Raw genomic sequence first — 18,958 nt, 5'->3', positions numbered from 1 at the left:
GGGGGGGGGGATAAACACCTGGTTGGGAACTCTCAGAGCAGGTATACCACTTCAATGGAGTTTTGAAAAGCAGAGGAGAAAATGTTACTGTAGGGCTCAACAAGCGGATTAAAGGCAGCAGTACTCCTTTTTCATTTTGCTTTGACAAGATGATTGCAGACTACAGTCAATGTATCAGTCTTTGTCCTCCTCTCGTCCCAGGGGCTGTGAAGAGCAGCAGGCCATAGGATCGTATCACACCCGACTACTGGAGAATTTTAGGGACTGGACACAAAGAGAGCAGCAGCCTCAGCTCACACATTCTCTGCATATAGTGTTAATCAAAAAGAAGTGTACACAATGAATGTAATCTCCGTAGCAAAGCACTGCTCCTTCAAAACATCTGCTTTGCAGGCGCAACAAGTGCAAATATCTCCAAGTATAATAAAAAGAAAAAAACACACAAACACATTCACTTCAAAGCTGTCGGTGGAATTTAGACTTTAACGAGCCAGAGGGGAGAAATGGAGGAAACACAAGGTGCATAAACGCTCCAGTCAGCCCAGACCAGACCTCTGAAAACCTCAGGAGATCTCCGCAGGAGGGGCAGACTCCCACGAAAATAAAAAAGGCTTGACTGCAGCCAGACTCGTCACAAACGCGGCAGTCTGCTGCATTTGAAAAAGAGCAGTCAGGTAGCCTTCCCACAATGCAACACACAGTGCACTGCAGACAGGAGGCTGCTGGCAAAACAACAACGTTCACGAGTGTCTGTGCAGCAGGCAGAAGGAGACAACTCTGTTGACGCTGCAGACACAACAAGGAAACATAATTACAGTTATACATTTCTTTGACATCTAGAGGGTAAAGAGCAAAAGCAATCAAAGAAAATGCATTTGAAGACGCGGGGAGCAAGAGATAGAGTTTAAAAACAATGTTTTCCTTATAATAGGGCTGGGTGTCTCTCTCTTTTGAAAATAGATTTACTCTGAGCAGCGTGCTTGTATCCATCCAGCACAGCATGCCACATATTTCCACTTAAAAGATGAGGTAAGAGAGGGAGATAGAGAAATGATACGGAGCCCTAAGCAACAAGGAACCTTTAAAGTCTGTTCTTCATAATCTCAGCTGAAACACTGGAGGATTTCACTAGAAAAGCTATTTTCACAGTCAGTCCTAATCCTATAATCTAAAAGAGAAGCCGTGATGACACTGAATAAATGTAGATACAAGAGCCTAAGGGTTGAAAATACATTTAATAAAGCACCGACATTAAAGCAGAGGAAAACCCAGAAACCTTTCAAATACAAACTGAAATGTGTCGACCAACAAAAACATTTGTTTTATAGGTTGTTTTTTGGGTGGGACTCCCAATAAGCATAATAAGGCCCCTTTAATGTAACATATTTAATGTTTATTAGGTATTATATTGACAATAATACAAAAAAACTTGATTTGATACCAAAATGATAAAATAACAGCTGTTACAGATATGTAATCATTATTAGTTTCAGTTTTTTTTAAATTGTATGCATTTGAATATTTCTGATTTATAGCCTGTTTGCTCAAATCTTCTGACCATTTGGCTGAATTAAGTCTCTAAAAGTCTTCCATTTTCTTTTCGTTTTCTCCCATTACCTAAAGTCATTCATATTCATTATTCAGGGGGAGAGTTCCTGTCAGGTGATTTTGTTGAACTCTGCTTGTTTGTTCTCTGAATGGACCGTCAGTTGGCGCCTGATACATTCTGAATGTGGGAGCATGAAAGGTCAGTTTAGGGTCTGACTGATAGCGCCCACACAGATCAGGAAGGAGATATAGTCACTGTGGCTCTCAGTAAATGACGGCGTGGGGCTTTCCATAATGAATGATTGTAGTCATGGTGAAATACAATCACAGTTGTTTTCTCTATTTGAACAACAATTTAGTTAATATTCCAGAGAAACTTGCTGGATTGTTGACAGAGAAATTAATTGCCACTTATTTGAATGATTTACTAATCGCTTCAAGCAAACATGCCACACGTTTGCTGGATCCGGTTCCTCAAGGATTTGATTGTTGTCTCTGTCATGTCTGTATGATAAAAAAAAGTGTTTTGACTGCTGGTCCAATAAAATAAGCTATATGATTGTAACATTATGGGAAATAGGGATGCACCATAACATTGGCAAGTCATTGCTATTAGCGGATACATGTTTTAAGATGAAATATCGGCGGAAATGTACTTTTCCTTCGATAAGGAAGGCAGGTTTATCACATACTGTATGACTAATTAATGAATGTTTGACCTGAGTTAAAGTTGTTCTTTTATTACTTCTAATCAAATTGTGCTTTTGAAAACGATTGTATTATATGTCTGGCAGTGGGTATAAAGATAAGCCATTAAGATAACAGTAGGCTTTATAATATTTGGATTCCACTACAGAAGAGACTACAGGATGTTTTGTCCAAGAAGATGAAAAACCTGTGTTTCTACTGGTATTGGTATAGATCAGCCCAAATGTTTTGAACAATGTTTCCTCTGTTGTCAGTGTCCAAAATCACATGCTTTGCCTTTTGACGGTGTTTTTTATGCCACATTAGCCAATAGACACTTTTTGGATCATTTTCTCACATCATGAGTTGACATCTCAGATATTGAATTGTGATAGAATTTATGATTAGATGGAAATAGATTGCATCTGAAGATCTCTGATAGTTATCTCTGCAAGAAGAATCCACCATAATTTGATAACAATCACTAAAAATTAACCTCAACATTTACTTTGTCCAAAATCATCCATTTAACAGCACCCCTGCTTCATTAACATCCAATTATAATGTAACCAGACAGAAAAAGTCATTAGTGCTTCGACAATAGAGAAGGGATGTTAAACCCGAGAGGTCAAAGGAGGAGAAGCAACATTTATTAGCACATTCCTTAAGTGCTAAAAGGCTTAATGGGAGTAATTTAAAACACAGGTATGTTGAAGCCTTGGAAACACTGCCAACAACCCATTAATGCACCGCCAGCAAGTCAAATCTGATGCACACACACAAACACACACCTCGTGGACACTTGCCTTTCCAGGAACACAACATAGAAAGGAAACAACATAGTCGCTGTTTGTGTGATTTCCCCCCCTCCCCTACTTCCATCACGTTATGTCTCTCTGCCTTTAGTCCTCGCTCTGTCTGCCTTTCATTGTGTCTCGGCTCCATGTATTACCCCTTTTGTAGTACAGTATATTCAATACATAAACAAATACAGCTGCTGCGTTTCATCCAGCCTGTGATTAGTCTTGTCGACTGCACACACCAGAAAAACGAGACAAATATGCCACTAACTCCGCCCGGACGACATTTCTGGAAACTCTGTGTTGTTTGTGAGGAGGTGGGAGTAGCTATTATGAGTTTCTGTCATAAATTATCCAGACTGTAAATGAGAACGGTTAGACAATAAGGGGCTTATTATTGGACGGAATGAAAGAAGTGTTTGTTTCCTGCAGGAAGACTTTGCAAGTGGGATGCTCAAAAGACTGCTGGGAGGTGTGAGGGTGTCAGAGAGTATGGAATATACCACGTGCATGTTGTCTGTATGTCCTCTTTTATCACATTTTAACATTTGTGTGTGTGCGTCTGTGAGGTATAGGCTGTGTTACAACAAGATTGAAATGGAAGAGATCAATGCCCCAGCCCGAGGCCCTGGGAGAGTGACTAACCATCTAATTAGAGGGAAGAGGGAAGAGGGAAGAGGGAAGAGCCAGAGCTTTAAATGAATTATTAGTGCCTCCTCAGAGACTGGGCCGAACAATGACGGGAAGAGATGAAAAATGGCCACCACACTGTATCACTGACAGACCAAATAGTCTGCAGTCCCAAGGGACTTGATACTGGGGCGACTGGGGGATGAAAAGACGACACTTTGTGGCCGCCTCAGGCGTTAGATACGCACAGAGCAGCTGTAATTCATCATACTTCACATTCAAAGAGATTGACTTGTTGTTGTCTACTGTGGCAGGTTGTGCTGGTTATCTGGATGTGAATGACAGCAGGGAAGTCCCCAGGTATGTGCAGTTTGCAAATGATAGGAACAATGCTACACTTTAGATGGCAGCTTGAAAAGTCCAGCGCTTGATGTTTTTTCTTTATTCATGAAAATAAATGAATGCATTCAGACTGTTTGACATATTTGGGTTGGGAAATATTGTTTAAACACAACTTTCATTAGTTGTTTCAAAGGGAAGTTGCATAAATATGAATTCATCAATGCCTTTTAATTATTCTTGTAAAATTCAACTGGGAGAACTGGCATACGAATACTTGAGGAGGAAACCACAAGAGGCTGAGATACAAAAATGGAAAGCATTGGATAAACATGGCGTTAATCGTACATCATGGGTAAGAAACGATCTACGGCTACAAACAAAAGTAATGGCTATGAAAATGATGAACAATAGCGAATAATGAAAAAGAGCCTTATCAGCCCTCAAGTTAAGACGTAGCTGTTTGATAAGAGGGTGCAGCAAGAAGAAAGGACATGCGCTCATTAATCAAAGGGCCTTATTTAAATGGGATTATCAATGTGCCCTGTGAAGTTAATTAACATCTGCCCACTGGATTATTACATACTGCATCTTGTGGGCACAGTTTGAGGGCAGCGCAAGAAGCCAGATAATGGATTGATCAAATCAGAAATCCAAAATAGTGTATCGTCTGGGGATCATGAATGTGGTCAGTAAATGTTGTTGTTATCTACCCAACAGAATACGTAATTGCAAATAAGAAGGCCATGCGGGAAGCATACAAAAACACTGTTTGTGACCAGAATAATGTTAGTCACGTAATTACGTACTTAACTAACGCCATTTCTGGATTATTTTTTTTACACAAACAACAATCTTTCATTAATTAAATTAATAACAGAGTTGTTTCCTGTGAAGTCGGAAATGTATTTTGAAGATTGTGTGCATGTAACAAGCAAAAAAGTACTCATACAGTATTGCTTGGAATTCGTAGGAGAGACATCAAAGAAACTGTTATGAGACTGTGTTGGAATGCTAGCATGGTCACTGCGAGGATGCTATCATGGTGATGTTAGCATTTAGCACAACGTAATGCTGTAGTACATCTAGCTGCTAGCATGGCTGTAGAGATGTTTCATCATTTTCTAACTTATAATTCTAATACATTGAGATGAAATTGGTCTCAACAACATGCACTGTGAGCTCGCATTACACTAGCTAAACACTCTCCTATAAAAAAGTGTAATTTATTAGACCTGCTCAGAAACATGCTTTTCTACATTTGGCTGTGAGCCCTCATTCCTAAGAGCTAAATTGGTTGACCCGATATTAATCTCCCCGTCTCTCCCAAGACAGGCACTAAAAAACGGCCATCTACTTGTTCTCATTAGCAAACATTCTACACAGCGGACTCGCTTCGTAATCGATACCTTTAATTCCCTAATGGCCCCAACTGATTTAACCCCAGCCCTGTGGAGAGAGAGAACGAGCCAGAGAGAAAGGTTAGGAGATTAGATCTACCTGATGTCCTGTGGCTTGTTTTTGTGAGGCTTTACTCTCTAGTTTCTGTCTGAGGGTTTCCTCCCATCACTACAGGCAGGTATTTCCCCTGAGGGCAGGTTCTGGGTGGAGCTATGAGAAGGTCAGAGGTCAGAGTAAGATAACAATGAGCGTGTTCAAAGCTTCGCCAGGGAAGGATGGGCCAAATGCAGGTGAAAGAGGACACGTCATGTCAAGCTGACAGCTGAAAATCAGCACCTGCCAAGTGCCAAATACATTCTGAGAAATGATCTGCTGTGCATTTAAACTCTCTTGTTCCTGTGTGTGTATGGGGTTTAAGTCTTGTATTAGCAATATTTAACGTATTCCCTATGTTGAAGTCAGTGGCAAAAAAAACTAATGAAGACAAAATCGTGCAATGTATAAATACGCAGGTTTCAAATAAGACCTCTAAATCAACCTGTGGTAATTGGATACATGAAATAGCTCGTAAAAGAAGGAGCTTGGCATAAGCAAAATGTATAATTAATTTGGTTGGAAGGAAATAATCTTGCCAGGTAATAGTTCAATTTACAAGCCTGGGGCTGTGAGGCCAAGCAGCTCATTCTGGACACTGGTTGCATGCCATGCACGCACATATTTTAAGAACTACAGCTCTTTATGAATGTAGTACTTTTATGAGGAACCACATGATGTGCTTTATTGGCTTCTACTGGATCATCTGTTTGCCATTTTTCTGTTTTAACAACTCAACAAGATTTCTTTTTTTTCCCTTTCTTTATCATTTTTAAAACGTGTGCGAAAAACTTAAACACGAAAAAACTATCGTCTAAACACAAGCACAACATGACTGACCTTACCCCAACCTTAATCCTCATGATGTGAACCTACAGGAGCCAAAACCCGCTCACTTCTCAAAAATGTCCTCACTTTGAAGGTCTAAATCTCTGACCTGTTCTTACCCTGTCAAAAGTACACAAGTACACACACACACACACACACACACACACACACACACACACACACACACACACACACACACACACACACACACACACACACACACACACACACACACACACACCTCCACTCAGTGATGCCTGAACCTGTCTCATCGTTAGGAGGGATGGTTGTGGAGAAAGCTGTTCCAGGACCACCTAGGGGAAATATTCTGCCTTTTGAAAGCCTTGACAGAGAATGAGATAAATACTGCAATAACAGATCCTGAAAGCATCCCTGGTTCAGGCAACCACAACAGCCATGAGGCAGGGCTGTGGTGCTTTAGTCTGCGCACAGTTTCCAGACCACATGTACAACATCTTCAGCTTATCTGTCTCTTTCTTATTTCAACTCGCAGTTGTTCTTGTGTCAGGCATTTATTCAGCCGTTGGACTTTTGCTGTCAAAAGGAATAAGGCGTTAACGTCTATTCTACAATTACCAAGTGTATTCATACACTCCGGGGCGATGCAGAGACAGGTACAAAATCAATCAATCAGTACACACAATGAGGAACTTGTTCCAGTTGTTGGTCTTTAACATTAATTGAGCTCTTCTTAGCTCCAGCATTGCCCCAACCGATCTTGACTAATGTAACATAGGCTTGACTTAATGCAGAGACAAACGATCAATTACTAAATTAAAGAAAATAAATCAAAAGTCAATGTTTATAATTGAATAATCATTTAAGGCAGTTACGAAGTATAAATGTCACGAATTCAATCAATCTAGACATAACTTCGGGTCTGGGAACGTCTACCTATCCACTAGCTGTTGAGATATCTCACTGGACAAGTTTACACTTTGAACTGCTGGAGAAAAAAAAACTTAGGGCATCACCAAAGTCATTGTGATCATCCTCATGGAGGTGTGTACCAAAATTCTTGGCTATCAGTTTAAAAGTTGTGATGACCTTTCCTTAAAAGTCCAAAATGCTCACCTGATCGAGGCGTTAGAGGAAAAGGCAGGGGATCACTAAAGTCAAAACAGACGGAATGACAAAGATCTAGACAAATAATCCAACCAGTAAAGGATATAATCTTTAATTGCATCTTTAAGGGACTATAGCCCTGCAACCGGTTATGTTTCAGTTTTTTGTGTCAGGATTGTATACAGCAAGAGTAACTGCATCGCAAAGAAGTGGTGTTTTTTTCCAAATTCCATAGAACTGTTCATTTACAGCTTGTACTTGAGCAAAAAAAGATGTGACATTTACAGCGAAGCAGAGTGAGAGAGAAAACAATTACTTTTGTGTGATGCCATGTAAACCACTGACCCTTGGACTCCTCCGTTTCATCCCAAAGGGTTGAACAAGGGAAACTTGGGAAATAGATATCAGGTCAGATTCATTCAAGACTGGCTGGCGGTCTACTCAGGTGTCCCACAACTTCAAAGCGCCATTTAGCAGCTTCATAAATCACTCTTAATGAAGGCAATATTTCATCATTGCATATTTTCTTCAACGTTCGGTCGTAAAACCTTGGGCCAAACACATAACTACTTTGTTTTAATCTTTTCAAGGTGTGGCTGTTTAGCTTGCCAGAGGGATATGATGCCTCTGGTGTTGAGATTATTGTTCCATGGTGACAGAATCAGACGTTTCCTTAATTGTTTTAATAGATTAAATGATAGCCTACCGTAAGTGAGGTAATTATACATCATGCCACTTAAAGGTTGAGCATTGACAGCTCTATGACAAATAAACAGTTTAATCACCACAAAGTATCTTTGAAAGCAGGTGTTGTCAGCCACAGTAACAATGTATAAATAAAATCATATTGAAAACGTACACTACAGTGTTTTTATTTACATCCTGTAAAGAGGTCGTATCTTCTTTATGTTAAAAAAATCATTGGTGAAGTAAGTCCTCACAACAAACCTGCAAATACTCGCCATACTGGCAGCCAAAGAAAGCAAAATGGAGATCTGGGAGATTGTATTTTGAAGTTGCAGTAGAAATACTAGTGTGTCAAACTGTAAAAAGAAACTTAGAAAAAGTTGCACATGAAAAACTTAACTTTGGGAAAATCACAAAAGTCTGCAGGTGCTAAAAGAAAAAGGTAATTAAAAGTACTCTTTATACAGAATGGCCCATTTAAGAATGATACAGTATACTACGGTATATAAGTATTTAAACTCTGAATCTGCAAAGTAACTGGTATTCTTTTAATATTTCAAATGAATATTGGGGAATAAAAAGTACAGCGTTAGACTCTGAAATGAACTCAATTAGAAGTATAAAGTAGCATACAATTGAAATACCTATGTTAAGAATATGTTTTGCACTTGATTGAAAGTACATTTCTACCGATTGATAAGATGTATAGTGGGAATTAAATAAGAGCATACCTACTGTAATGAGTTTTGAAAGACAGAAAACTCAGTACGTGGTGAGTTTACATTTAAAGTTAAAGTTACAAAATAACTTTTTTACAAACTCTTGTGAAATAGGAGTACCTTAAAGCCATAAAGGGTGTTAGAAATGTGAATAAACTGAATAGATAGAATGTGGGAGATGTGAGTTTAACTTTACAATTCTCATCATCATACTCAACATGAATTTTATTTGAAATTAGCATTTCCTCTGAGGGCATTGTCCTACAAAGGAAAAGCCTCACAGCCTCTTCAATGTGCCTTTTCTGCAGAAAAAGACAGTTGAGCAACACGTTTTTCTAGGTTATACAGCACGCTGCTGAGAGGAGCTCCTGCCGTGCACATCAAAGCGTCTTTGTCTTGGCAAACGCTCGAGGACTTCACCCTGACAGTTTCACTCTGTGTCAATGAAATTAAGCGAGGGCACATGCAAGCTGAAAAGAGCCACACTAAAACAAAAAGTCCTTCCAGAAACAACACTCTTAAAAAGGAACGTTGATAGTCAATTAACGTTTATTTTGGGCTCATGTCACAACAGTGATACATATAGTGCCGTAATGCTTGATATGTGTAACTAAAGATATCATTATCAATTGACCTGATCATATTTCTACAATGTTTTCTGTCTTTACAAACAATTCCTTGCCATATTGTCAATCATAAATGGTAATTAATTATTTATCACAAGTGAGTAAAATGTACTAAATTAAGCTTATTTTTTAGCAGACTGGCCTCAACACAAGTAAACTGAAAACTGATGTTGACCTTCTGGGAATTGTCTGACTACATCATTGAAAACAAATAATTAGAGTCCCTTAATTATAGATGTCAACTCTATGTTCTATCCGGTGAACAAACTGTTCTGTAGAGAAAGGCTTTCTGGCATAATGACCCTGATCAAGGCCACAAGCCGAAACTCGTTTGTCTAACAATTAAGTTGTTTGGTATATTCCACGTGTTGCTGAAGTTATACCTCTACGCCCTATAGTTTGCCAGAGGCTGCACTGGTAAATTCCTTACACCTCATTAGATCAGCGCTGCTAAGTCAAACAACATGAAGCCTTCTCTGCCTTGTGCACTGAGGGCTGATAGAAATACTAAAAATAAAACTGAACTAAACAGCAGGGAAAACTTCGCAATGAAATTATATTTACCAAAATATAAAGAACTTGAGACTTTAAAAATGTAAGTCTTCAATAAGTTAGAAAGGCTGATAACTAGGTTCCACCTTGAACATGTCAATTTCCACAGTCGTAGATGTGCCTTGACAGCATGGCTTTTTAAAATGGTTATTTCCGGCGCACGATAACTGCTGCCATAAGGGATTACAAGGATCTACTAATGTTGTAATCTACACTATAATCCACCATGTCCGGCTATGTGTTTCTGACCTCATGTGACCTGCCTGGCAGCGTGCACTAACAGAGTGTGTCACCTTCACCAGGGTGGCAGGACCCTAGATGACAGGGAGCCCGGCTGTTGGCAGGCTCCAGGTGCCTCAGCGAAGCGGCAACCAACTAACAACCACGCGACATCAAACGTAAGCAGAAAAGTTGACAAAACGGAGGCCCAGACAAAACAAAAACCAGACGAAATGAAAACAAATAACACTGTTGCCCTTCCTCTGGCACACCGCTGTGTTTTTCAGCCTTTTGTTGTTGGGAACACTGACACTGACAGAGCATGGGCATTCTCTCACTTGGCAGCCCTAGCTTTCAAAGGCAGCAGATTGAGAGCAGAAGGTGAGGCACCACGTGGCGATTGTGGTTTCACAATAGACGAGACAGAGCGTAGGTGTCTGAAATCTGCCTAGTATCCCTGCAGGGAGAAACCGTCTCCAATGAGCAGGCATGTTTCTTGACACTGGATGCCTGGCTCAGAGCTATCTTCATCTCCTTTTCTTAAAATGGATAATTTTAAATGCTGAAACAGAAAGAGGATAGTTCATGGAGACACCATTTGATAGCTTTGCCGGGAAATAGGAGCACTTTAAAGCCATAAAGGGTGGTACAAATGTGAATAAACTGAATAGATAGAATGTGAGAGATGTGAGTGTTTAAATGGATTGATCACCTTCTTTTATTCCTGAGTCTAACTTTACAATTCTCATCATTATACTCAACATGAATTTTATTTGAAATGAGCATTTCCTCTGAGGGCATTAGGCGCGTTCACACCGGAGTACTTTTACTTTCCCGTTTAGTTCTGATAGTGCCTGGAATTTTGCGTTCACACCAAAAAGAGAACTTAGTTCAGAGAACTTTTACCCCCATTTTTAGTGCCTGCTAGAAAGGTGGGACTATCCTGGGGAGAAAAAAGTAACAATTTTGATTGGCTGGGCAAATTGCAAACCACACCCTGTAAAACTCTGAAAAGTTTTGTGAATCAGCCATTTTATTTGCTGGCATTAGCATTATTAGCATTAGGATTAGCCCCGCGCACCAACGGAGAGAGACTAACTTATGGCAACACAAAAAAAAACATGGGAGCGCTGGAGTGATGAGGAGGTGTCGGCGTTCTGGCGATTTACTCGGAAGGCTTCAGTAGAAGCAGCTGGGAGTCCCAGCAGCTTCTACTGAAGCCAGTCCCCAACTCCGGGGACTTCGGGTGGCAGTATACGCCGTGAAGTGGTTTGCGGCCTGCCAGTAAACCCAAAGCAGAAGAAGAAGAAGTGACGTCAGCGGCTTCATTTGCGTAATCTTCCCTCAGGGAACTTATTCCGGTGTGAACACGATCTGTACTTAGTTCCATGGAGGAACTAAGTGCTGGCACTAAGTGCTGGGCACTAAGTACGGCAAAGTACTTGGTGTCAAAGCGGCTAATGTCCTACAAAGGAAAAGCCTCACAGCCTCTGCAATATGGCTTTTCTGCAGAAAAAGACAGTTGAGCAACAAGTTTTTCTTGGTTATACAGCACGCTGCTGATAGGAGCGTCTTTGTCCTCGATCGCTGGGATGGGTTTCTCGCTGCACAGTGCTGGATTCTGGAGAAGAACAAGGCTGAACCAGCACTTGGTAAACCAATCTGGAACAAAAGCTGGCCTAATTCAACCAAAGATAAGGGATAAGAGACAACATGGGCTACTCTTTCCTCTGAAAACACAAAGGTTGGGGATATTAGCCTAGAAAAACCGGGCTAAATGGACAGTTGTCTGAAATAGGTCAGTCAAAAGTCTAATGGGATACACACAAGCTCCTATACACATAAACACGCAATCTATTCAAACAGCAAGCTTTAGTCGAGCATGCTACTCAGACAAGATAATGGTGGGATAGCTCCAGGGGTTCTTGAGGCCAGGCGTTACCTACTTCAGGGAAAACTCGCAATATCTCAAAGTCTCAGATTTGCCCACAACACTGTCTGATCAATATGTCCACTTTTTACCTCGAGTTCGAACACAGGCTGAATTTAATCCTTTAAAGCAAGGCTTTTATTTGTTATGGCAAGGATTGTAAAAGCATATAAAGAACTAAGACCTAATTCCTATTAGGTCTTATTATATATCATTATATATCAAAGAATGTATAGGTCAGTTGGTGTTTGACTTCTGCTTGCGTTGATTTATGTTCAGTTATCTGATTCTTTTGTGATTAAAAGAATGCAATAAAACCTAATCTACCTTGCAAAGGGAAGAACGTGAGAAAAATGCACATGTGACATGCTTGCGGCTAATTGCAATATCTTAACCTCCTATTCTGTATTTCTTTCATCTTTGGCATCAGAACCAGTGTAGGTTGATCCACCCTTAGTCAGTTTTCAACAGCAGTGATTAAAAAGGTGGAAGGAATGAAAGTAAGGGGATTAAAGGAAGGCTTGTCTTTGTAAATGTGTGCCAAACCGGTAGAGAAGACAGAAGCAGCGAATATCCAAACTTAAACAATCAGACTACACACATTTATCCAGCTACTGGACTCTCTCACCCACTAAACATACATATTTATCCACAAACAGGTAGATCCACATTAACACTCACATTAAACAACGTGTCAAAACAAGCTACAAAGCCAAAGGGGAAACTTCTGAACACACATGCGAAAACACACGGAGGCAGCGATTGACAGCTTGCATTAAAGTGAGGGCAGGCCCAGGCTTGGCAGGAGGAGGGGAGACGGGAGACAATTAGAGACATTTTTGGGATGATAATAGTTGTGTACAAGCCATACAGTCTATAAAAGCTATTCATAGCAGGCAAGCAGATGAGCATAGCAATGGAAATGGCTGGTCCGTGTGCCCACGACACGGCCCCGAGGGCATGGAAGGGCTCAGAGAGAGAGAGAGGGAAGGAAAGATGAAGGAGTGTCAACGATCTCTTACTCTTGCATGTTGGGATGTCGCAGTATCTCCAGTAGATCCCGTCCTCGTGATCTGCGATGTAGCACCACGGCTGAACGTCCCCATCAGGGTTCCTACAGACATCGAAGGGTTAAAGTTAAGTGCACACTTATTATTATTACTGAGGATGTATCTTTTATATCGATTTTGCATTCCGGTTTCTGACAATTAAAAATAAATAAACAATTGGGTCAGTCATTTCACAATTTAATGAAAAGAAACACAAAATCCAGGTATTAACATTTATTTAAAGTATGTTGATTTGTATTGATTGATTACATTTGATATATTGGTCAATTAAAGGTGGGGTAGGTAAGTTTGAGAAACCGGCTCGAGATACACTTTTTGTTATATTCCATGGAATGCTCTTAACATCCCGATAGCAATGAATATGTTAAGTGCTTTGACAAATCCATAAAGAAATGTCATCTGTGGAACCCGTAATACTGTAAAAAGCACGACCAATCATTTTAGCCGGCCCGGCAAAAATAACTTGAAGGCCTACCTGCCTGTCAGCCTTCCATCTGTGCACAAACTTATCTCGTGCCCTCATTGGTCATGACTCATGTGCACGTTCGTGTGTGTGTTGGAGGAGGGGCCCTGTAAGGAAGTGGCAGATTTTTTCCGGTTGTGTATTTTCAAATTCTAGCACACTCGAGCTGGTTTCTCCAAAATGACCTACCCCACCTTTAAGATTAAGATCAATTACATGAATTCCCGTTATTTTCCAATTTCACACACCGGCTCGAAATACACACACACATGCACAAACGGGACCTATAGACATGCACTAATGGAGAGGGGGCAAAATAGCGCCTCTCCAGCGAACAGACCACACCCCACATTTTTGTTCGATTGGGACTTGAACCAGCAACCCTTCAGTTCCCAAACCAAGTCCCTACAGAGTTGTATTCATTTATTATTATTTATTTGGTTAATGGACAGAAATAATGAATTATAAACTATAATATCTTTATCAAACAATGTTTTTTTTCTCTTTTTTTGTAAAATGTTTTGTAAAGTGTTTTCTGGTTCCAGCTTTTCAAATGTGAAGACTTAACGTTATCTCCTCAGACTTAGGGAAATTTGATTATTTGTCCACAAATAAAGTCAATACTCAAAGTGATTAATAGCTTAATCAAGAAATACATTCAAAATTAAAAACAGCACAGTCTCGTTGTGATTTTAAGATGGTGATCTGGACATCCCAGTGGAGCATTGCAGGAACAGTCTGCCTGTACTACAACAGGTAGCATTTCTAAGCTTCAATCCAATTCAAAGTCTTTTTTCCATGTTCAGCTTTTCTAACAACTACATATATATATATATAAGAAATGAATAAGACATAGGAAAAGCAACTCATAAAATCGGTTTTATAACACTATGACAGCAAGAGGACACAGAACAAGGGTTTAACAAAAACTGATGCGCAGCGTTGTGTTGAGGTCGTGGTGAGTATTCAAAAGAGATAAAGAGACCAAGGATATGAGCGCCCAACCACAACCTCACAAAGAGCAACTGGCAATCCTCTACGCTCTCCAGGCTTGACCATGCGTGTCAGTCAAGACCCAGATCAACGGGCCTTTGATGGGTGGAGATGGTTGGAGGTCAGGGGGAAAGCTCTTTGTTCCTTGTCCAGACACAAACCTGGAAAAGGGATTTTAACTTTTAAACCATCATATGAAGGCTGACATGCCCCTCGGTGCTTTTGCTTTTCAGTTTCACTTACAAAAGCAATGAGAAGTGGGATTGAAGCATGGAAATGCCTAAAAGCTTTGTGCAGGCTCCATATCTCCAGTTGTTTTGAGCTCTATTTTAGGATAAGGGTATTGTAAAATAAAACCCTGTCGAATAAAAAAGATCTCTAAGACGATATTTTTTTCCGGACCTGACAATAACTGCCAGAAACCTTTTCTCTTCTCTTTTTACATATCTCATTGTAGCATCTTGAGAAAGCCTGGGGCGCTACAATATCCCCTTTCGTCCTTTGTGAACAAAGTTGTGAAGGGCGTTTCCATTTCTTTTCTTCTCCCATTAAAAACACTATCCAGAGTTTCCTCCTCTCTTTTCAGTCAGCATGAGGTATTGACAAAGATGTCGCTGTAAATACTTTTTCCGGCTGAACTCAAAGTTAAGTGCCTCAAAGCTTTTCACTTTTGTTATCAGGGAAAGTGTTATCTTTCTCTTTCTTACAGCCAGTCGTTGATGGGAAAGTGTGAAGAAAGACTTCACGTTTTTATATGTTATTTATTCTGCCATCAATAACAACTCAGAACTCACGGCCTCGACCTGAAATTGTCCCATGTTCAAAGGAAACCATATTTGTTTTCCAGTAAATATCGACACCTTATCATGGGCGCATATCTGTTTGTTGCTTCACCCGGTTTGATGGCAGACACCTGTTTGTTTATCCCGAGGCTACAGCTGAAAAAGAAAGAGCAAAAACTGGGTGCCACCATCAAAACATTGGATTAAATAGCCTTTCTCTATACCCTTCTCTTTTTCATGCCTTTCAACGTGTAATAGCCCTGTTTGAAACAAGACTCCCGAGAGCTCAGCTATAGCCACTTAGGTAATTTACTGCGCTTTCTCAATCTCCCCCTAAGGAGGCAGACATGAATTACAGCCATCAGCGTGGACAAAAGAAAGTCCTCAGTAGACCACCATGTCTGATCCAGGGGTATCTTTGATCAATGAATGACGTTGTGCGCCCCTCCAAGCGATTTCTCCCAAACTACTGGTCCCCAAAGTGTTTCGCCCCTCTCTTTCACACACATCTGAACACACCCTTTGCGCAGAAGTATGGGAACATCTTCCAAAGGGATGAGGTGAACAGGCCAGCCCACATGACAGAGAAACATAATTAACACTGCCCTGAGGTGTGTGTGTGTGTGTGTGTGTGTGTGTGTGTGTGTGTGTGTGTGTGTGTGTGTGTGTGTGTGTGTGTGCGTGCGTGCGTGCGTGCGTGCGTGCGTGTTTGTGTGTGTGTTTGCCGGGGAGGGTGGAAAGGAGAGAGTGTCAGATTAGCCGAAGTGCCACAGTGCCAATAAGAGCAGGCCTAGATGCACTGAAATGTATTCGTTTAACCTGGCAGCACACAGAAAGACCTCAGCCCTTGTGGTGACACTGATAAAAGTTGCTGCCAGTGTATGTGTTTGTGTGTATGTAGTTTTAGGGTTGTTCCATTCACATCCATGTGCGTCAGAGATGGCCTGCTTGGCTATGAAATAGAAAAGCTTGTTCAAACACTCTCATACCCAGAGGTGGATCACAGACGATGTTTGGACACTTAATTGGCACAATTAAGCTGATTGAATCATTTTGCTCCGAGTGAGCCACACACTTTGGTACGCAGCCAATTATAGCCACATTGCATTTTGCCTCACAGGTTCTACGGTCCTGCTTTTGAAGGCTAAGACATCTGAACACAGAGGAAAACAGCTGTTCTTAACTGGCTGGCTGCTGTTCAAAAGATTTCCTTTAATAACCATTTTACACGTACCTTAATCAGAATATTTATGATCACTTTTAAAAATGCCTGGCACTATAAAACAAAAAATCCTAAAATCATTTGGATGAAACGTATTATGTGCAAATGCTAGGAATAACATGATGGAGCTAAGCTCGAAGTGAGATTCGAGAGCGCAAAACTAATAAGGCGTAAAACAAGATCAAAGCTAATTTTGCCGAATTGGAAATAGGAGTAATGTTGATTGGAAAGTGGAGGGTAGAGGCTCGTCTGGATTGGGATTTGAGGTCAACAGCAGATCAGAGTCTGGCAATTTACTGCCTGAGAGACGACTCTTTAATTGACTCGGATGATTTAGCATGCAAACTGCTGCCTGCTGCTGTACTGCATGAAAGCATGTGAAGAAGAGGGCTTGTTGGTTGCGGGGCCGATATGTAAAGTCTACTGTCTGCTGTTGTTCTCTCACGGTCCACTAGTGCTGTCGTGATGTTGTGATGTCGCAGTGTCATGGGTGGCTGGTGAACACTATGCTTCTTCACTAATGTCTTCAAAGGATCCATACGCATAAATTACACAATTAACATGTTCTCACATCCTTTAATGGAATCTAGCCATGTCGATAATTTTGGGTTCATTCATTCAGGATATGTGTTTTTGGCCTTCACCTCATTACAATGGAGATGAATGGAATGTCTTGTTTACAGCATTGGGAAGAGATCCTACTTTGGATAATCTAAGGACCTCACCGGCAACAGTTCTCTTCAAATGAAAACTGTTGACAATGAAGCCTGAGGATTATCCGCAGTAGCATTGAGGATACAAATTAGGGGAAGAAAAGATGATATTGACTTATTACCACTAACCAAAGAGAGACGCTATTTAACTACACTAAAAACACTAATGTAAAATGACTCACACAGGAGCCCTTTGCTTGGCATTGGCTAATCACCAGTACAGAACTGTGTCAGAGAATACGGGCTTCTTTTGAAAAGAGTCGCAGGTACATAATACATACATAAATATAACATGACATGCAAACTTAGTTAGAGGAAGATTTGACCCTGAATTCCAAGCTGTATTCAGCAAAAAAAATCCAATTAGAAAGCTTAACATTTGCTGATCATTTTTGTTCCTACCCTCACCTATGGTCATGAAGGATGGGTCATGACCGAAAGAACGAGATCGCGGATACAAGCGGCCGAGATGGGTTTTCTCCGCAGGGTGGCTGGCGTCTCCCTTAGGGATAAGGTGAGAAGTTCAGTCATCCGGGAGGGACTCTGAGTTGAACCGCTCCTCCTTCGCGTCGAAAGGAGCCAGTTGAGGTGGTTCGGGCACCTAGTAAGGATGCCACCTGGGCGCCTCCCTAGGGAGGTGTTCCAGGCACGTCCAGCTGGGAAGAGACCGAGGGGTAGACCTAGGACCAGGTGGAGGGATTATATCTCTTCGCTGGCCTGGGAGCGCCTTGAGATCCCCTAGTCAGAGCTGGTTGATGTGGCCAGGGAAAGGAAAGTTTGGGGCTCTCTGCTGGAACTGCTACCTCCGCGACCCGACCACGGATAAGCGGGAGAACATGGATGGATGGATGGATGGATGAACATTTGCTGATTTGAGATGCTAACTGGGAAAGAGAGCTGAATATGTCTCTTTTTGAGAAAGAAATCTGAAGATTAAAATCAATCTTCTGGTAGATTGTGGGTGAACTGTTGACTAGTTTAGAATTTGAAAACATCTGGTTGACACCTTTGAATGGCTTCCCCTCCATAGCATCAGCATCCACGTTTGTATTGTAATATTTAAAGCCTTCTGGCAAGGCGAACTGACAAACAACACATAATTTATCAGAAACAAAATTGAAATTATTAAAACTGTTTCTGATTCTATGTTCAGTTATACTTAGTCACTAGATCACAACCTATTAGTTGGATGCAGAAATGTCCAAAAAATTGAATCTCTGTACCTGCACAAATAAAACCAAACTATCTGCATGGCTAAAAAACAACTCGAAATTTGTTTCATAATTTACAAAAGCCGACTGGAACTTAATACAGTCTCACAAACTGTGGATAACTTGGCTGCAGTTTGCTTGACCTTAGCTTTGCACCTGACATCATAGAGATTCAATTACAATCAACTTGGAGAACACTATTCACTCTGGCATTTCCATTATCTCATCTATGTAAGGGAAAAGCATTATAAGCCATAGTGGACACTCGTAAATTGTACACACACACACACACACACACACACACACACACACACAAATATGTCAACAAAATGAAACGTGAATTTTGAACCTGGCTTTCT

The 18,958-nt window shown here is 40.8% G+C and overlaps 1 protein-coding gene across 1 annotated transcript in view; it reads right to left on the bottom strand.

Annotated features, from left to right (window-relative positions):
* Positions 1-18,958, bottom strand: part of kremen1 (kringle containing transmembrane protein 1) — a 45,620-nt gene that overhangs the window by 13,620 nt on the left and 13,042 nt on the right. The window contains exon 3 of the mRNA XM_010787370.1: positions 13,168-13,259. Coding sequence (XP_010785672.1) covers positions 13,168-13,259 — 92 coding nt within the window. The remainder of the gene's footprint in view (positions 1-13,167; positions 13,260-18,958) is intronic.

Source organism: Notothenia coriiceps, unplaced genomic scaffold (assembly GCF_000735185.1).
Source record: "Notothenia coriiceps isolate Sejong01 unplaced genomic scaffold, NC01 NC01_scaffold00030269, whole genome shotgun sequence".
In the NCBI taxonomy this organism is placed as follows: domain Eukaryota; kingdom Metazoa; phylum Chordata; class Actinopteri; order Perciformes; family Nototheniidae; genus Notothenia; species Notothenia coriiceps.
Note: the sequence above shows the minus strand (reverse complement) of the source record. Positions and strands in the feature narration are given on the sequence as shown.